This window comes from Vanessa cardui, chromosome 6 (assembly GCF_905220365.1).
Source record: "Vanessa cardui chromosome 6, ilVanCard2.1, whole genome shotgun sequence".
Lineage (NCBI taxonomy): Eukaryota > Metazoa > Arthropoda > Insecta > Lepidoptera > Nymphalidae > Vanessa > Vanessa cardui.
The window spans coordinates 2,538,126-2,559,273 of NC_061128.1; the positions used below are offsets into that span (position 1 = coordinate 2,538,126).

At 30.6% G+C, this 21,148-nt stretch overlaps 1 protein-coding gene across 3 annotated transcripts in view; it reads right to left on the bottom strand.

Moving 5' to 3' along the window:
* LOC124530202 (DNA N6-methyl adenine demethylase) overlaps positions 1-21,148 on the bottom strand; it is a 92,666-nt gene that overhangs the window by 17,881 nt on the left and 53,637 nt on the right. The window contains exons 1-2 of one of the 3 annotated variants that reach the window (XM_047104218.1): positions 14,133-14,288; positions 4,673-4,690 (exon numbers count right to left, since the gene is read on the bottom strand). Coding sequence is in view for 1 of the 3 variants with exons in the window: in XM_047104217.1 (XP_046960173.1) it covers positions 4,673-4,690 (18 nt within the window). In the remaining 2 variants the exon portion in view is untranslated. Of the gene's footprint in view, positions 1-4,672; positions 4,691-14,132; positions 14,289-21,148 lie in introns of those variants that run through there. The other 2 variants (XM_047104217.1, XM_047104219.1) reach the window with 2 other exon arrangements.

The following is a 21,148-nucleotide window of genomic DNA, read 5'->3' on the forward strand; positions in this document are numbered from 1 at the left end:
TCATATTCTTATAATGAAAAATCTATTGCACGTAGTTCAAATAGTTTGGTAGGCTTACGCGTCTTTCGAAGAAAATGTAATATACAATTTGGTAATATATGATATCAATACTACATAAGATAAATATACAGATATTTATTTTTTACAAACTCTTACTCTGTCAGCTAGTAGGAATATTTCAAATGTCGACCCAAAACATTTTCTACCATATCTAATTACTTTGATAAATTTTTTGACATGCATTCCAAACTTCTGGTTAAATAATTTCGTTCCCACGATTACATAAATATATCATGTAAAAAAGTTTGAGTTTGTATTTTATTTGATAATTATAGTTCACCTCGTAACAATTCATTATGTTTTTTAATTTATGCAATGTCTTTTCTTAGTCCAGTCAATTTAATTTTGATATATACATACATATATCATTTATTAAGGATGTTTTATACAAAGTAAACTAGTTTGGTTAGGTTTTTCACTTGTATTCTAAATTGGCCATTATAGATGTCTGTACATTATTTCTTATTAAATTTTAGTGATATATGTAACTGGATTATGAAGGTATGAACACACCTGATCGAGTAAGGGGAACGGAGCAGCGATGCGGTATTTTCTGTAAAACTACGGCCACACCTATGCGATATAGGGAATTCTACGTATTCTTATCGTAGTTGTTTAGGTGGTTGCACCGATACAGCCGTAGCTTTATATTGGATACAGCGTCGTGATTCCTTTCGCTGCACTTGGGTGCGCAGGTGTTTCATACCGTATTTTCATTACACTTATTATCTTTCTCTCTCTTCCCATCTAATTAATTATTAATTTAAATAAAATAATTCATCAAATTTAATTGAAAGTTTCATTTTTTGGTTTAATTATTTTAACAGTTAACCTACGCTGTGCAGTAGAGTATAGCTTATTAAAAGCAGTACACAGGTTTAAAAGACCTTGAATAAGATAATGTGGAAACAACCACATACTGATTCGTCAATATATGGCATGACAATACTAGGTTATACTGTTTTCAGTATAAAATACGAGCATATCGGTGTTATGTTAAATATGCACAAAAAAAAAATATCCTGGATTTATTACTTTAGTTAACTTAACGTAAATAATATAATTCTCGCAATACAAGTGACAATGAACTATCATTTTGACGACCTCCATGGTCGAGTGGTGTGTACACCGGTTTTCATGGGTACGCCACTCTGAGGTCCCGGGTTCGATTCCCGGCCGAGTCGATGTAGATTACCATTAGTTTTCTATGTTGTCTTGGGTCTGGATGTTTGTGGTACTGTCGTTACTTCTGATATCCATAACACAAGTGCTTCAGCTACTTACATTGGGATCAGAGTAATGTATGATGATGTATGATGAGATCTTGTCTCATATTTATCATTTATCATTTATCATTGCATAGATTCGCATTTTATTTTTTTTCTTGTTTTATATGCTAAACTTTAATATGACTCTACATTTCACATGACAAGGATTCAATTGATTTTTTGTGTTATTAAACGAAAGCTTTATTTAATAACTGTCATTCAAGACCAAACATTATAGTTTAATAACAATAGTGATAATGTTTAATAAATAATATTTGATTACAGCAGCGAGTGTTAATAATTCGCTGGTTATTACTAAAACATCCGTTGCTCATATCCAAACATCTGCGTCACTTTGATATGGATATTGACTCATCGATCAATGTTTAAATATCTATACCATTTCACAGATACAATATATATTTGACGTTTGAAATGTACGACCTTATTTGCATGTAATTACATTATAATCATTCTAATACTTCTAATTACGACCTACGAAAGATTAGATAGATGATAAAACAGTAACTTGAGAGTCTTTTATCGGTAGCAGTATTAGGTTAACATTAATCTTATTAAACTCGATTCAAAAAGATTGAATAAGTATATATATTTTTAAATCTTTTGATTGAAAAGGCATTAAGGGGAAACACTTCGAAATTTAAATGTTATTTGTTTTTTTTTTTACGGTCTATTATGAGTGTAAATAAATATTATGAGGAAAACGTGGAACAATATTAAAGACTTCTATATCCGTAAATTTGATGTAGAGATTTCCGGTGAATTTAACCGATTATTCTTCTCAATTGAAGAAAATACACATATTTATTAAATTAAAGTAACACATTACGTGATGTGTATCGGTACTAGAAACTAAATTAGTGATACAAATTATCACTATTATATGTTATATTTACCATAAAAATAAAATGCAAGCGGAATTACAACTAGTTTTATTCTAGTATTTTATTTAAACAATAGTCTAAATGTAGTAAAATTTAAAATTTAAATTTCACTAGTTTCACATTTGTTTTGACATTAGGACGTATCATAATCAATTCATCTTTAGATCAGCATGGGTAAAAAACATCAAGAGGAAATTTGCATACTACGATATGACTTTACATGTATATAAATGTATATTCACCAATCTAGTATATTCCATCCATTTGTCCCGAGAAATGGATGTAATATACTTGGAAACTTCTCCAAAATGTATATTGTAATTAGAACAAGATTCGATACTTGCAATCATTTAAGAAGTAAATTTTTATTACACTTATTCAATATACCTACGTCAATTTGATTATAAAAATGAAATAATTACAAGTTATTATTTAAAATCAAGCGACTATATAACTCGTAATCGTATGAATTACACAAGTGTCATACAAGATGCAAATTTTGAACGTAGGTATAGTTTGTATTTAGGGGTATAAATTTCGCTTCGCTTCGAGCGCCCTGAGCGACAATCTCTAGTTATCGAACAATAGAGTACAAGAGTTATATGAAAGTCTAGGAAATACTGGAATACATTCTTCGATTAATAGATGAACAATGTACTTTTTTAATATTTTATACTATGTTTATAGTATAGTAACAGAACTTTAGTCGTCAATCTATTGAGTTTCGAAAGAAATAATTTAAGGAAAGTTTTAAGATAAAGATATATAATATAAATCCTCTAAATATGTACAGTTACAGGGTAACAAAACTGATTCTTTTTCTGGTTATTATAAGTCCATCCATTGTTTTAGGTTTTTTCCCGTCGGCCATCACTAAATCACGTAGTAGTGTGTAACCGGGAAGCAACGAGATTCTCGAAGAGAAGGACGGAAAATGTGACGTCAGCGGCCCAAGCGCAGCGCAAGAATGGCAACCTCGCTTTGAATGTTTTGTAAATAGAACGATTGTCGTATGAGTGGGACGGGCGTATGTGATTAAGAGAGATGGGAAATATGTCAAAAAACAACAAAATTGGACTCTACGGCCAAGAATTATGGAATTCAGAATACGTTTTAAGGTTTTTATGTACAGTTATGAGTTCGTACGATATCCCGTGTGCCTCAACGCGTTTAAAGCTACAAATAATACTTCTTTATCAGCAACTCTTTCGTTTGTTACGTTCGGTTGCAATGGCCTGATTAATTAATAGATTAACGCATCCGTGAAATTTTCTTCCATCGAAAAAGTTAATTATTTTTTTATAGATTTTATGCGGTTTGTGCTTAATAATATCTCAATATTTTATTTAATGTAAAACTTTACTTGTATTTTTAAATTAAATTTTGCTATATTAATTAGCGCTTTCCTAGGGAATGTAATTTCAATAGTATTTTACTCTACAAATGAAAATAAAAGGCAACGTAAGCTACTCGACGCGTAAATAATAACAATAATTATATCTCTTGTTAAAGATAAAATATAATTTATCAGACGAGACAGAGATTCATGGCGATATATTAAAAAACGAAGAGCACGCGTTCCGATGTCTGCCTGCTTTCTGTTATTTGTGAATAATATATTTAAATTTAAGTGTACTTACAATATTTCTAATCGCATAAGATAATATAGCAGATATATAGTTTAATTTAGACATGAGTTGAATACATTTTCAGATTTATATAATATTTTAGTAACATTGAGACTTGAACCAAAAATATTTGTTCTTAATTTTATCTCTCCTCCATCAATATATATGGTACGAAATAATAAATAAATAAGTGGTGGGTGGGGGTTGGTGGAAACGGCCGGGGTCGTCGACCCATCGACCGCCCCCCCACTGCCTTCCCCTAGTCGTATCGAACCTTCGCGGATGTGATATGTCTTAGTTATTTTATATAGTCATTTTAAGCATGAGACTGGCTGTGACGTCTCATGGTCAAACGAAACGATGTATTATATGTTAATTAATATTTCATAACAAAATCTTAGATGTTCGTATAATTCTAAGAAACTACTGAATGGTTCTTGCTTCAGTTTTCAGGCATTAACAGGTCGATTCGTGAAAAAGTTTTCTTTCTTCTTTTTACAGAACTTAATCAAGAAATTTATCTCCTTTCAAAGTTGGGCAACTCTCTCGAAACCTCCGTTTCCATAGAAAAGTATTAAAAATCTGCTATTTCTAGTTCAGTGCAGTACATGCGGTATAGAATTTATTTAAGATATGAAGGTGTTTAAGGCGTTTTTAAATAAAAATATTTATAAAACATAAGAGTTTTCAAATGGTTATCGAGCGACGTGCAATAATTTCAAGGAAATATGCAACGAAAAAAACATAAAGCTGTGCTAAAACGAAAAAGAAAGAACGAGAAAGAAGATAACAGCAAATCTACAATATTTACCTTGATGTCTTGTAAGACCTGTAAACAATTAGATTTATATTAGTTATGTACACATATAAATTTATACATACAATAATTATTAATAATATATAGCATAAACTTTAATTTCAATATTATACTAATATGTAACACACGTGTAAGTACATACACATACCAGTACGTCAAAGTAAATACTAAATACTTTGACGTACTAATTCTAAAGTTCCTTAATATTAAAATTTAATAAATGTATTGTTTTCTTAAACTTAACTGTCGAAGTAATAATTATTATTATTACTATATTAAAAACTTCACCTTCAAAAATATTGACCAAAGTAGGCTAATAAGGACACGGTAAAATAATTCTTACTGCATATCAATGTGTTTTAAATATTTTCATATAGAATTAACCAAATCTTCCTCGTGAAATCCAGGCTATACAACCTTACCCGAAGCCAACAAGGCAATAGCTTAATTCATTTGTAAGGTTTTGAAATTAGCCCTTATAAATATATGTTTTTAATCGAATAGAACATTCTATTCGATTAAAAATAGTCAGATAATTATTTTGTCATTCACTATTTTAAACACTTTCTGAATTTAGAATAGTGTGGCGATATTGTAGATATCAAAACTAAGATAAGCATTGATCGAGATGCGGGTAATGCGGGTCGCTCGACCCGTGAACGATCGACCTCAGATAACTAGCGTCTTAAAATGTAACCATTCAGATTCTATACTGAAATATAGTGGTGTCGTACTGATACAGGTTCGTATCAAATAAATCAGTGTTGAGTGTAACGAAAATCTAACTTTGGCACATTTAAAAAGAGTTTCTATATTTTTATTTTTTTATATTGATGGGATGTTGTTGTCCCTGGCAACTGACTGGCAAATAAAGAGACAAAAATATTTCACTTAGACATTATTTTTAACATTAATTCACGACACATCAAGTGTGACAAGTTATAAATATCGGATATAAATAATTCATATGAAATATTTAAATATATTTTATATTCGAATATTAATAAATAATAAATTGAATATTCATTTAAATATTAGATTTTTTAAATTTTACTAAAAGTTCGAAATAAGTTGACGATCAGGCTGAGTGGATGACGGAAACTAGATAAATTATACGCGGTTAGTTCCTTTTGAGTTAGTGCCAAGAAAACTTTATTAGTTTATTTTCAAATCTTCAAACAATTTATGTAATAATAATATATAAGACGAATATGAACTATGAATAATCTATTTTATAAATTCTAGTTATTGACTTTACATATTAATTATATCTAACTTAATAATAATGTTTATCAGACTACTTTCTAACCCTATGTTTTGAGTGTACATACATTTTCATACTATTATTTTACTAAAGTTGAAATGAGTAAAATGACGTTTTATTTCTCTAAAATTACAAAGAAATACTTGTATATTTTAATATGAGGTAAATTCTTGAAAGCTTAAATATATATTGCATAAAAGAAATAAAAATTGTAGAGTGTTTAAAGAAAGCAAAGGTCAGCGCCCTGCGGAGTGACCCGGCCCTGATAATCAACCACTTCGCTCGAGGTAGGTCAGTTCTATTTACACTATCAAACTATTTTATATTTGATTGTGATAATATTAACTTTGACGACTAGACCGTGAAATTTAAATATACGTTCATTGAAGTTATAAATATATAATAAAGCGAAGTGTAAGAAATGTAACATTTTATATATTATAATATAGTATGTTTCACAGATGAAATTGAAGCCTGTAAGGAATAGAAATCGATCATCTGATATTCCGAAGACAATTACATGTAACTGTGATATCAACGAGTTTTTTAAAAAGAAATTCCCGCTGATTTATAAACATATTCATTTAAATATGTATATGAATTTCTTAGCTTCGCTAGCTAAGTAGTTTAAGTGGTGTTTTATTTTTTAAATAGCGGCTGAAATTTCAACAAAACATATTAAAGTTTTGTTTATGATTCTCCTATATTAATCACGAGTTAAAATTACTCAAATATTCATTCAAATTGACACTGACATAATATTGTCTCAAAATGATAATAACATCTAAGCCACAGTTTCTAAAACATCCCTTAAGCTAACAAGATAGCGAGCACATGAATATCGATAAAACGTCTACTGGAAAAGTTACCGCGACCCGGTCTACGTTGTATATCCGGATAATAGTCCGGTTTCATTTATCATCACGTACCGTGTAAACTATTATTCAAACAAGTGTAGAACTGGTGTTAACGACGCGAACAGGTGTGACGTCGCATATCGATTAAACACGTGTTACAACTGATCCGGATAACCGGTTCTAACTGGCTATCCGGATTTGTGTGATTCACATTAATTTACTAAAATCCAATTAATAAGTGCAAAATTATAATGTACTAACTAAACATTTGAATACGACAGATTTCTTAGTCTGATATGTTTAAATTGAAAGGATTTTTACATATATACATTTATTATTTCTATATTCATTACTATAATATATTTTGACATCTATACATCTTCTTTTTATTTTGTTTATTACATATAATCTGATCCTGCTAGATCTTGAAGTCGAAGGTAAATTGGGTACGAATTTAATCAAATATTATTATATTATAAATACAATTTATTTATTTATAATAAATTTAAATATAATCTATTTTTTTTAAAAAAAGCGTACTTGACCTGCCATTACGCAGACTTTAATTTATTACTAAAAACAATATAATAAGGAAAGTTCTGTGAAAATGATATATCTGTTAAAATATATGGATTGAATTATGGCTGGATTTCCATAGAATATAAAAAGGTGTGTAATTTACACGATATGTATTTTAATTTTGAGTTACTACTGAGTTTTTAGTTTTTTGTGGAATCCACGTTATTATTCGGTGGTAGCACTTGTCGAAAATAATGATTACATATACGATTGTTATGAAAATAAATATTAACTTGAATCTTATAAATAAGTAATTATGTATTACTTTAGATTATGGAATCCAATTTAGCAGTGTAGTAATTACTTGTAGAATATTTAGAGCTTGTAGTAAAGACGAATATAGTCGCTCTATATTCATGATGGTCGCGTCTGCGATGCGTCTACGCGACTCTTGTACATATGCACATCCGCATATTTCAAATTCCATCCTATAACGATTTTAAATATCTTGCATAATTTCATTGGAAAGTTAATTAGGATTTAGTTAGTTAAAATACAACTAAAGTTGAAAACATTTAAGGGATGTTGCAATAAATCTGATTTTTTTTAAATTTCGAACATACTTTAAAATGTTAACTCCTTATTATATTGCATTAATTTGATTTATTTGCATACATTTTTATTAACATTTTAATGCATTGTTATCATAATAATATCAATTTAGATAAAAATGATATATTATTTAGTTGTATAGTAAATATATATGTAGTTTCTTTTTTAATTAAAATAAATTCATAGTCTCCAGTGATATGAGTTCTACTATAATTTACGTCCATTTATTAGTCACAGTCCCATGCGGGTGTCTTTGATTCTTCGCAAAACGCGGAGGGAAACGTCCCGGGATCGTCACGCACAAGTTCAAGGCCGGGATTCGCTGGGATCCGACTCCATGCAATCCCGAGGGCTCACGATCAGCCCACTGAATGGAAGCATTTAGGTTTGTTTGTAAACAAACTTTACATTTTATTAGAAGTTCAATACCCTTCCCGTCACCTGAATTAGCTGAGTTCAACGTTCTGGCTATTTGAAGTTGCTGCTCTCTAAGGGTTCTATTGACGCTTGTGTTAAGAGTTAATAAACTTTTAGCTTCGCTTACAACTCTTTGACTTTGTACTTTACCAATATTTTTTCTTATACGATTTTTGATTCTAAGCAATCTTTAAATATTGTAAAGACTTATAAATTAAATAATTTCTAAACAACTTTTTTGACAACGTAATAATAGGGATTTTTTAAAGTACCTTATGAACATGTAAGTCATTGTTTGTTCATTGTTTCCCATTTATCTATTAGTGTGTTCTCCCCTCAAAATATTCACGATATTCTAACCTACCGCAACGTATAACGTATACGTCAAGGTTTCCGTGGGCGGGTCTATCACCACTACTCGAGTGGATCGTAGTAGATTACTATTCTAATTTAAATTATTAAATATGTAATTTAACGTTTTAGTTTTTTCATATTACTTCGAATCTTTTATGTGTCATTTTATTTCATTTTCTTATTTTCGAGACATATAATTTTAGAGTTAGGACTCATTCATCCATATATTTATTAATACTTCTACGTATTCTAAGGCGTAGTTAGTTGCGAAATTGCATTAAATACTCATCAGTGATATTTTTCAGCATTCTTTCTTTAAAAAATATACGTTTTAAATTTGAATCATATGAGAATTTCGTTTGTATTCCGGTGTATTTGTTTATCTCGTATCGCAATCCACACGTAAACAAACGCAAATCGTTATCGTGCTTGAATGAAATGAGCCGCGGGTGACAGCGCGGCGGCGCACTGTCTAGCCTCACTGAGCTACGCGCTTACAGATATGATTTTGTTTTAAACGCTGTTCAACTATTTAATTCTTAAGAACACTACGTAAATTCAATGAAATGATATTTTGCAATATATTTAATACACGAATTAGGTAGTATTATGTTATTAAATACATACCTACACGTCTGATTTTAAAAACGAGCTAAAGTCATTTTGTTATAATATGTTTAATATTATTTATTATTTATTGTATTTTATTTCGTGTAGTAAAATGGCACTGCAGATACAAAAGGTAACGACAGACTTATATTGAAGTTGGTTATATAAATATGTGTACATACATTAACGCCAAAAATTATGCATTCATGTTTTAAATAAGAACTGCTGTTCATATAAAGAATGTGTCTTTGTCTCATTGTTTCGCAATAATGCTAATACTGTTTCATTTTTGAGTAGAAAGTTTGAGAGAAAGCAAAAGACCTACATAACAAAAGACTCCAGGCGAAATTTTTAATGTTCCAAATAGGTTTTTTTAATATACTTAGTTATCGAAACTAATTTAATTTCATAAACTTTACAAAATCTTCCAAAATTATGAAATTTATAATAGCCTGGACAATATTTATACGACAAGATTTTATATATAATAAAGAGATAAATTATTAAACATTGTTGTACCACCATTGTTTAGGTATATTCCATGATGAAGTGGAACAGCATTATTTAACGCGAGGTTATAGAAGCGAAGTGGATTGTATTCCTTCTCTATGAAAACATTTCAGTGGTAACTTTCATGGTAATCAGTCAAACGGTGCTGAAATCTTTCGTGTTTAGATTTTTGACGACAGACCTCGTTAGCTCAATGTGAAACGAATTTGTAATAAACTCAGAAGCATGCAGGAACTGCAAAGACCTAAGTGCTGATTTTTCACTAGAATTGAAAAAAATCTAGATTCATAATAACTCATTGTTATTATTTCCTCTCGTGCGTATGTCAATTTATAATGCAAACCCTAAAAAGAAGAAAGCTCATCCGAGATCAATAAACCAGAGTCCATTAAACCTGAAACTTTGAAGACAGAAAGAGAAAAACTTTTAATAAAAAAGGAGATGTTGTATAATTATTGGTTAACATTCTCGGAAACTAAATTAAAAAAATGCTAGCATTTTTTTTTCCTAGTATTTCTTAATTCTTATAAACTGTAAATCATATTTAATACAAACGGTGGTGGTGACTGAAAAGCAAAAGCTGATCAGTAATTGGTGGATGTAATTGAAATTTAATAATACTATATTTTTAATATATTAAATAAGGTGCTTTGTATTTGAAGAAGTACGAAATGCCTCCGTTTTCACTGTAACGAAACCATTCATAGATTTTTCTATTATGGCCCTATATGCTGGTTATGTATCAGTTTATAAAATACTGCACTATACACAATTGTTTTACCCGTCATGATTGAATTATTAAATATTGTTTGACTTTATATTAATTATGCGTTGAATTTTGGAAACACGGTATTTGATAAAACCTTAAATATACGGAGACCAGCTAATTTTAGATGGTATGACTCGTAAAGTCAATTACGTCCCTCGTGTTAACGCGCGGAATTAAAATTTACGCTCGTCGTAAAAGCTCTATACGTGTAATGGATGACTATGAAATTACGGTGCTTTATGGATATGTCGTGTTCATTATTTAATAGAAAATAAATGTTGTAATATGAGTATGAAAAATTCCATTCTGAAGTGTTGAGCGGAGAAATAAAGTTTTAAGATTGAAATAACTTGACGCCATATACTTAGAGTCGCCTCACAGACTTATTTGACTTAAAAAGGGATCATTTAGGTAAACATAAAAGTGTTAGGCTAAAATAATATTTTAAACAAGAATGAATTATGCTACCAATGTCAACGATTCTCGCGCAGGTGATATAATAGTGCACAAAGATATATCCTTTATTCGCTTATGGTCAAAATTCGATATGACCGTGAAGAAACAGTGACAGGAGAAAAGCTCTTATACCCTTGTTTTAAATTGGAGTGTAATAAAGCCAACTGCCTAATTGCCTCTACTTAGGCAGTTGTTACTGCAAAATGAAACATGGACCTCGGAATCTGCAGATTTTTCATTTATTACATCAACTAGGTTATCACTAAGTTATTTAGACAAGTAACAAATCTTTCATAAATCAACTAATATATTGCAACAGACTATATTTTAGGCATCATGTGTCTAGACATTAATACTCATAATTAGCTGTCTAGAAACTTTGCAACACCCTGAGGTATTTATTATAAAGGTATATACATTAAAAATATGAGTAGAATTCTCAAAGGCTTCCAAGCCTAGTAATTTGTTCTAAGAAATCTTACCTTTAATACGATCGGATGTTTTTAGCAATTATAATGTAGAGACGATACAAAAAGCGGGTCGTTAACATAAAATAGTTCATATTTAAGTTAATATTTCCGTGTGTTATTGTTGTATTTGGTAACCGTAGTTTCTGTCTGTGTAAGTACAAATAAAAACAACTAATCGAGCATTTTCATTAAACTAACATAAACATCACAGCTGGCAATAAGGTTTCAAAAGTTGTAAACAAACAGGGTGCCGTTTCACGTGTACAAAAGCGTACAAAAGTGAAAATTTACGGCTTTCAGCACGCGCCGAGTATTCCAATTATCCTGTCTGCCGTCAGCGCTGTCCACTGCTATTGATTTTCACTTTTTTGCTCGCTCTCATTGGCCCGTCTGTTTTGTTTTATAATATTAAAAATGTCATGTGCTCTACAAACGCGAGTTTAATGGATTCTTCTTGATCTTTTAGTGCTGTGTCACGGTCAGGCCAGTTCTTTATGCCAAGTTCAAATGAATAAAGCAGATTTACTACGAAATTTGAGTTGCTCGTTTTACTTCGGACGCGTTTTATTTAAAAATTGTTTATTGATCAGTACATATATATTCGTTTTATAGAAATTAGAAAGTATATTTAATTTGTTATCATAATACTGCTTACTAATTAATGTTTTAGGTAATTATAATATTGTTATGAAGCGATATTACAACGGTAAAGATTATGATCTACATATTGCTCAATTACTTTTGTGAGCATAAATGGCTTCGTATGAAGGTGCCATATTAATATTTTTGTTGTAATTCCACCTCGTTTTTAGGGATAAAACACTACTCTTAGTAATTTGTTAAAGGTTAATCGATCATTTGGATGATGGTAGTGGAATGATATCTTAGAAATGTTTTAGTTTGTGTGCGTTTGAGATCTCACACGTCAAATGCTTACTACGGTTTTCCGCGTGCGTGCAAACCGTGGCCACGTGTTTTTATTTACACCACTATCAAACACCACGCGAACGATCGGCTCTCAATGAATCGAGGCCATAGTGTGACCTAAATTTTTATTCGCCACGCTACGCATGTGGGTGTTTGTGGATATAGCATGGCTACGTCACCAGCGTGCTGCACAAACGAGTAAGTTCACACGCAATCAATCTACACTATCAATAAACGGAAGCCTGTCTGTGTCTGGATCTGTAGCTTGCATGAGCATTGCATGAGATTTCTCATATATAGAAACGCCATAACCACAAGCAAAAATTAATTCGCAAATTGCCTGTAACATTTATGTTTACATTTTTAAATATAGAATATTATTGTACTTGATTATATTATACAATAAATACATATTTAACTTGTTTTTTTATAATATTGCACAATTAATGGTACATATTTCGTCCATGTAGTCGCGGACATCTTAGTGTGTGCCACACGTGACGCCGTTAATTTTAAAAATAGAATCTTTGAATCTTATGAAGCAGATTGATCGTGATTTTAATATGTTCACAGATTATATTATTTTTGAACTTATGTCGGCTAGAACTGTATGAATAACCACTTATAATGTTGATGTTTGTCACCATCAAGTAAATACGTATATTTTGAAGAGTTAAATATTTTTTTTCCATAAAACTTATGACGGGTCCACGAAACAGGGTCGCTAGATAAGCTATCAGTTTTCGTCCAATCTTTATTTACAGAGTTATGTCAACTTCCATCACGATAGCCGATAATAATGAATCAGAAAAAAATATATACTTATTTAACTCGATAAATGCTCGATAACTACAGAACGCATTTCATATATTTATTCTACTTATTAGGTTTTTATTTTTAGCTTTGTCGATGTATGATGACGACGATGAATAAATATTATTCCAAAATATTCAGCTAGATACAAAAAACAGACATGTATGCCGTAAATAAAAAATAGTTTAATCATAGTACTTTAAAAGAATGTAAGATTATAAAAAAAAAAAAAAAAACAAATTTTAACTACACTGTAATCGTTGGAACACAATAATTAGATTATATCTACATATGTACGCGTTTGATACAAGAAATCTCAACGAAGGTTTTCCTTTTATTAAATTTTTCAAATATTATTAAACAGTTGATTTATTTTCTACGTGCATTCAAACACTCATACATACTTTTATATTATACATAGGTATATATGCCGTGCCGTCAATACGTAAATAAAGTAAAAAAAAACTAAATATTAATGAATTACAAATAGTATTTAATTTATACAGAATAACTAAATTTAGAAGGTCAATACAAATATGTGATAGGCAAAGGTATTAGAGAATTGGAAACAAAAAGTTTTAAATACTTTATTTAATAAAAATATAATTTCTTACTGTAGGTTTCTTAACATTTTATACATGAAAGTCAATTAAGTAATTTAATCATTTATTTGTATAATGATAAGCGGTCAAGCATTAACTATCCATCTTAGATTGGCTCTAGACGGTAACGCTCTACATTCACCGTCAGTTGTTACGAGGTTTAATGACCTTTCTATTATAGTGATAATTGGAATAAAATTAATTAAGTAATAAAATAATATATGTTTTGCATTTTGTCAAATAATTTAATCGTCTATAAATAAAAAACAACGCACCTCAAGTTTGAGTCACCAGCCGGAAAATCCAGACACAAAATAAATAAAAAACACAGCACACGCGTTCGAAAATTCAAAATGTAATTCGCGCGGGAAGTAGTGATGTGCAACACGGTATCGATGTCGGTGTTACGTAAGGCGCGTGGTGGGCCGGCGGCGTCGCACGTGACTGTGCCGGTGACGAGCGAGCGCGCCGCCCCCGCCCCGCCGCGCACAGATAAACAAATTACGATTTTTTTGATACGTTGAGCTTTGATGTCCGTCTGTACCTTGTTTATTTTTTAATATGAGTCTGAATTTTGAAATAAATTGGCGACAATCACATAATTTTGTCATGATTTTAATTAAATTATTAGAGAGAACGCTTTGTGTACTCTATATCAAAAGAAGTTCTTGAATTTTGAGGATTCCATTTCAATTTCAGAAACTCTAATCGTTAATTACCTTTTGACCTTAAGTTAACCATGTTTTTTGTTTTAAGTTTATCATGACATGAATGATCTTACATGTAATACTTTACTTATAAAGCATCTAAAATTAAGCTCATAAATCATTTACAATAGGCCATTGTTATGTTAAAGGTCTCAACAAAATGAAAAGCAAATCGAAGGAGTTGAATCATAATATGTAATTTCAATTGAATATTTCCAATGTATTCGTAATATAAATGTATCGCTCATCGTAACAATACTTTTATCTCTTTTTCTCAAACGTTGTAAGAACATAAAAAACGTTTCTATCTCTGTCTCGTGGCTTATTCATTGGATTATAAAAATATGTTGTAAAATCTATGTATATTTTTGTAATCAGTAATGCTTACCATGAGATAATTAACATAATATTATATTTTGCGATTATTTTTATTATTCAAGGTGAGACATGCCTCATAACCTAGTATGGGATTATTCATGCCCAATGATTAACTCAAGGCTAAGTAAACAAAACAAAGAAGAAATACAAAATTCTGTATCGAAGTAAGATAGGTCTTTATGAGGTCATTATTATTTATCACTCGAAATATTATGGAAGTATACCCTCCAACAAAATACAACACAACGTTTTATATTAATGTGCACTATTAACAATGTAATACAAATAATAATATTCGCACGGGTATAATACTGATACTAAATATAGGTATTAAAAAATTTGTTTATTTGCGACATAACATTAGAAACATCTAAAATTATCAGTGTTTCTTTACTATATATCCATGTTTTATAGACAAAATGCATGGACCTTCCTCTCGAATCACTCTATCCATTAAAAACCGCATCAAAATCCGTTGCGTATTTTTAAAGATCTTAGCATGCATAGGGACTGGCAGCGAATTTGTATTATACTATGAAATGATTATCAAATAAACATTTATTGTAGTTATTACTAATGAAAAAACAAATATAATTCACTTATATTTATTACAGCATTGAAATACGTTGGTAGCTGTCAATTTTTTACTTAATTTCCACTATGAAGTATAAAGTTTAATTAATTTTATTCAAAATTAAATTCTCGACAGCGTTGAATATAAAAGTTGAAAAGAAGATTAATGTTAAACAACATACGTATGATTTTTAATTAAAAAGTTTTTAATTGATGCCGCCGCTGAGCAGGACTGAGCAAATATTAATGAAGATACTTTGACCATAATTTTCTTAGAACATCCTATATATTACAATAGCGTTCAATATATTGTATAATATGTAACATACTAAAGGTCTCAAGTAATAGTAGAATTGTAAACAAGTATTTATAAAAATGTATAAAATAAAGTTTTTTCATGGTTAGTAATTAAATAAAATTCGCATCGACGGTAAAATCCTACTCGTAATTGAACGAGTTTAAGAACACGGTTTTAGTCTCACTATTTTTTAAACTAAATAGTATTTCCCCTAAGAAATATCCTTATTTATATATAATTAAAGGACGACTACGGTATTGTATCTCGAAGAAGTAAAATTCATGCAACTTGTAATTATTCTATGACTTATGTATATATTGTCAATTATTCAAAAATAATGCGAATATAACCGGAATAAGTCATTCTAATATTATAAGATTTTCCAGAAGTTTAAATTAAAATTTAGAATTTATTGAATTACATTGATAAAGCTTCTGGTACTTTTTATTTGAAGACCACAATAACTGTTTAACAACAAAATGTAACATACAGATAAACGATTTCAACGATAATAATTGTAAAATTGGTTCACATACATTGGGCATTAAATATTTTTTTAATTAATATACTGAAGAAATATCATATTATTTCATTATATGTTCCAATATATTAATAAATAAGTTATATGTATCGGGAGGCGAGCGCCCGAACATGTTAATTATCGAGTATCTGATATGTATAATGAATGTGTTTTCTTCTCCCAGTTCCTGCATGATAAGCCCGACAAACAAAATTACTTTTGATAATGTTGTCCCATATATTTATCGCAATAATATAATAAAGACGAAACTTTGTATGTTTTGATAATCTGTCATTGTCTGTGTGTATCACAGATAAAAGCTAGGTTTAGTAGATAGTATTTAGTATATGATACTCGTGATTTAATATAGGCTGGTTTAAGTTATAATTACAAGATCTCTTTCTGGTTGCCTTGGATTGTTGTACTATTCGATTGTTGTTCGTAAATGTATACTTAGACATTTGATGTGTAAAATTTCCGAGGCCGTTTCCTTTGATAATAATCAGTAGGAGGACGTATTAAAATCATGGATCGGCTCAAGTAATTTTATGTTAATAAATTTAGAATGAAATTCAAATATGAGTTTTTAATGCCATTCTCATGACTCGCCTTTTACTAAAACTTATATTTGAAACAGTTATCAATATTCATTATTAGTAATTTTCGGTTTGATTGTTTTATCCAATAAATGGTATAAATATATATTTTAACTTAAAAGGGGTCTTTGATTGATTGAAATATATAATATTTAATTGCTTTTTCAAGTTGGTAATTAAACTTTAACCATGGTAATACAGAAATTATTTAATTAAGTGTACGCGCCGAAACGAATATCTAAAATTATATCATATTTTTGCATTACATATTATTAATTCACAAATTATTTTGTTTCGTAGGTGAAATCAGTTTTAATGAACAATTAACGAGCTACGAGTTCCGGTTGTAGCCCGTAGCGGTCGTAGAAGCGTTCCGGTCGGTCTACGCGGTACTTATGCAAAAGAGGCCGATATTTCATCGCTCCTCCGTCTATTGCAGCTCGCATTATCATAACAATCGCAGACTGTACCAACTAAGCATACCGTCCATACATATAAATATTTACATTCTTACTATTACATTACTTTGTCATGCATGTATGGCTTTGAAATCAATATTTAATCTAATTTGTCAGGACGAAATATGAATCGATTTATAATAATCGATCACATACGACATTATCTGTTCGTATAGTGGCGCAGGAACGCGATTGTCAAGTTAAAATGTATTTACAATGAAGCAATGTTGCCATACAAAATAACTTTAAAATTTACTCTTTTGTTGGCCATTCGTCAAACGGGTGCGTTCAGTTACATTCACCGAGTTATTTTTATTTCAAGGCCAGGCGGAATGCGACATTGTTTAATATGTTGTATGTATTCACGTTTAAAGCGTATATCAGTGCTCGGAGTTTAGGGTAGTGTGGCTATAGACAGTAGTGGTTGCATTATTCAGCTGAATATGCAATTAAATGAGGGCAGTTTGAGGAGCGCGGGTGTGAGTGAGACGGCGATATACCACTCGATATTATATTGAACAAGTTTATAACTACGTGTATTAGACGAACGAGTTCGTACAACGTTTTCTCATTTCCCGGGACGAAACTTTTCTAATATTATAGTTTCATTCATATTGTCGGTAGTTTCGCGGAGTTTTCTTTCGTGGAAAATGAAAGACTATTTCCATAACTATTATTTCGCTTTTATTGCTTTGCCAGTTTCTTCTGCTTCAAATAGATTTGTTAAAGTTAGAAGTTTCCACTTTATCGCTCGGAAATAATGTTTGTTCTTCGAAAGTGTTAAGCAACACAGTTCCTTATAGAAGAAATGCCATAAAACAATGCCTATATTTGTCCTATTTTCTCAAACACTTAACTTGAAACATGATAGCAAAATAATTTATAAAACTAATTATTTTAGTGATATGTTTCAAAAGTATATCAATCAAATGTTAAATTACAATTGTATTTAATGTTTTTGTTGTTAAAATTGTCTGCAAGTAAGTATTAAATATGGTCGAGCACATAAGTTGATCATGCGACCGGTAATATAGCTGCGAACAAACATGGTCGACTATGATTACAGATGATTACTAACGATTACAGGTATTACGCAAATTGTATACCATCATCGATCGTCTTACAGTGCGTAATTTATGTTTTATTTGTATGCCTCGTACATTATTGTTTATAATTATTGGACAGATGATTAATATATCCCACGGTTTACTTTATAAATAAGATATCTTGTGATCGTACTTTAGTATTGCCATTCTTAAAAATACAAATAATATAACGACTAAAATGACGCGCTATAGATAGCATTGTAGAGATTGAATTGAACGTAAATGTTGATTTTTAATTATGTAGAGCTCTGCAATTTATGCAGGGCCGTGTCTCAGTTTTCTATGTAAACAGCAAGAACGAGCTCAATTTGCGTTCGGGAATATGCACTTAAACAACCACTTGAGAAATTAAAAAGAAACTATAACAAACCTTATTTAAATTTGGTTTATAAATATAGGTAGACCGGGCAAGCGCTTAGGAAATAACGAGTTCCAAGTTTCATTAGAAAAAGTTCTTTTGTCGTCGAGTTAAACTTTTGCTCACAATGGTCGTAATTAAAAGTTGGCAGCACTGCGCGGGTGACAGCAATCCGCCATGTCTCGCCACCAGTGCGCGGGTAAAAAGGGCGCCAAACTTGCACAGATAAACAACTTCTCGCCTTTTTGTTGATACTTGGAAGATCTAATGCGACGCTTAGTTTTAATAGACTTCAGGATTGAAAGTCGTGACTAACAGAAATGTTAACGAAACACCGATATACACTTATTATAAAGATAGTATACGCTCGAAACTTACTTACCTACCTTACTTAAATTAATGATTAAAATAATTTTTACTTCTATTAAGGTTTGAAGTTGAAAATGTATAAATTAATTTGTTTATAATTAAATTGCCTTTACTTCACACATTTTGTTAGTTGAGCTATATGCGTAAAATCTAAATGAGTAAATTTAGTCATCTTATACCTTCATATCATTTTACAAATTAATGACCATGCGATACGGAAATTAAGCGCTATACGAGCGTAGGGGGGCAGACTCCCCCCACAAGGGTGTGGGGTGTGTGGGGGTCTAGAATAGCAATCTAGGGAGTTTGGATTGTCTGGTCGGTTGAATGGAATACCTGGCGTTGCTGACTGCCCATCAACAGTACGAAAATACATTACGCTTAAATTAGGCTCTGAGGTACCACGCATACCTTCTTAATAAAACAAGTCACCTTATGCTGTTATTTCTTTAACAAAAAATTATTTTTTGTTTCTTAAATGTTATAACCCTTAGAATTTATTCATCTTAGTCTATTTTAGTCACGACGATAAATGTATGATTTTTATATTAAATAAATAGGAATAGGCTGAAACACTCGCTGATTTAACCAAAGAAGATAATGCATAAAATAAGTTTAATGACAGCGTAATAAAAAAATTATATATTTAAAACAAAATTCCAACATTCTCCTCATAACGAATCTATTAAGAATGCAAATGGATTCTGGAAGTACAAACATAATTCCATTATTAGCGAAGACGCCGGGTGATATATTATCAAGTTAAAATTAAATTAATTCCCCCTCCCCTCCCTCGCCCCGCCCACTACCCGCTATCTGATATATTGAGGATGTTTAATTAAAATATCTTTTAGTGATTTACGAGTGTCGATAATTGTTGGTTCAAGCGCGGTTCAAACTCGGTTCAAGGTTGATTTATCGGTCGGTGGTGCTGCTGGATTGATATTTTGCTATTCACTACACCTTATTGATGTCTATTATATTCTCTGTGGTCATTTTTGTTTAACTATTACAGTCTAAAAACAGTGTTTTGACGTCCTCCATTGTCGAGTGGTGTGTACACCGGTTTTCATGGGTACGCCACTCTGAGGTCCCGGGTTCGATTCTACAACTACATCGACTCGGCCCGGCCGAGTCGATGTAGATTACCATTAGTTTTCTATGTTGTCTTGGGTCTGGGTGTTTGTGGTACCATCGTTACTTCTGATTTCCATAACACAAGTGCTTTAGCTACTTACATTGGGATCAGAGTAATGTATGTGATGTTGTCTCATATATGTATATTTACAATTTTCAATTCATTTACAATTCATATAGTGTTATCATATAAAAAACGCGTTAGTGTTCCTGAATACCCTTCAAAATGGTGCAATACATAAAAATATTCAAACCTTTTGTTCAAATTATTTAATTATTTCAAAACGACTTAACTGAAATACCATTCTTTATTTTTCACTCGTATGTGATAATAGCATTTTGAATGATTGGTCTTTAAAAAATATTTTTATTAAGAAATATTCATATAGGGTTTTAAGATCTTTGTTATAATTCTAAGCGTCTAATAATTTGTATTTATGGAAGTTTTATCGGCTAAATTCAATTTACTGCAGCGCCGCTATGCCTCGGGATAGCAATTTCAACAGTAAATTAAATTCAACGCTCACGGAAAAAGCTATACGCCTAAAATAAGGCAAATGTCTAAGGAATTTATGTTGAAGTATTTTTCATAATAACAGGCATTTCAGGGTAATCTAATATTTACTTCATAACCCCTTTTTATCTTGCGAATTTACTATCGCTATCGTACCGGAAAGATTTTTAAAATATTCTGTTGGAATTGGTGTATGAATTATCAGGTATAATGATTTTTTTATAGCTATAATAATTTATACTGTAGAGTAAGTATATTGATTTTTTTCTGAAATTAT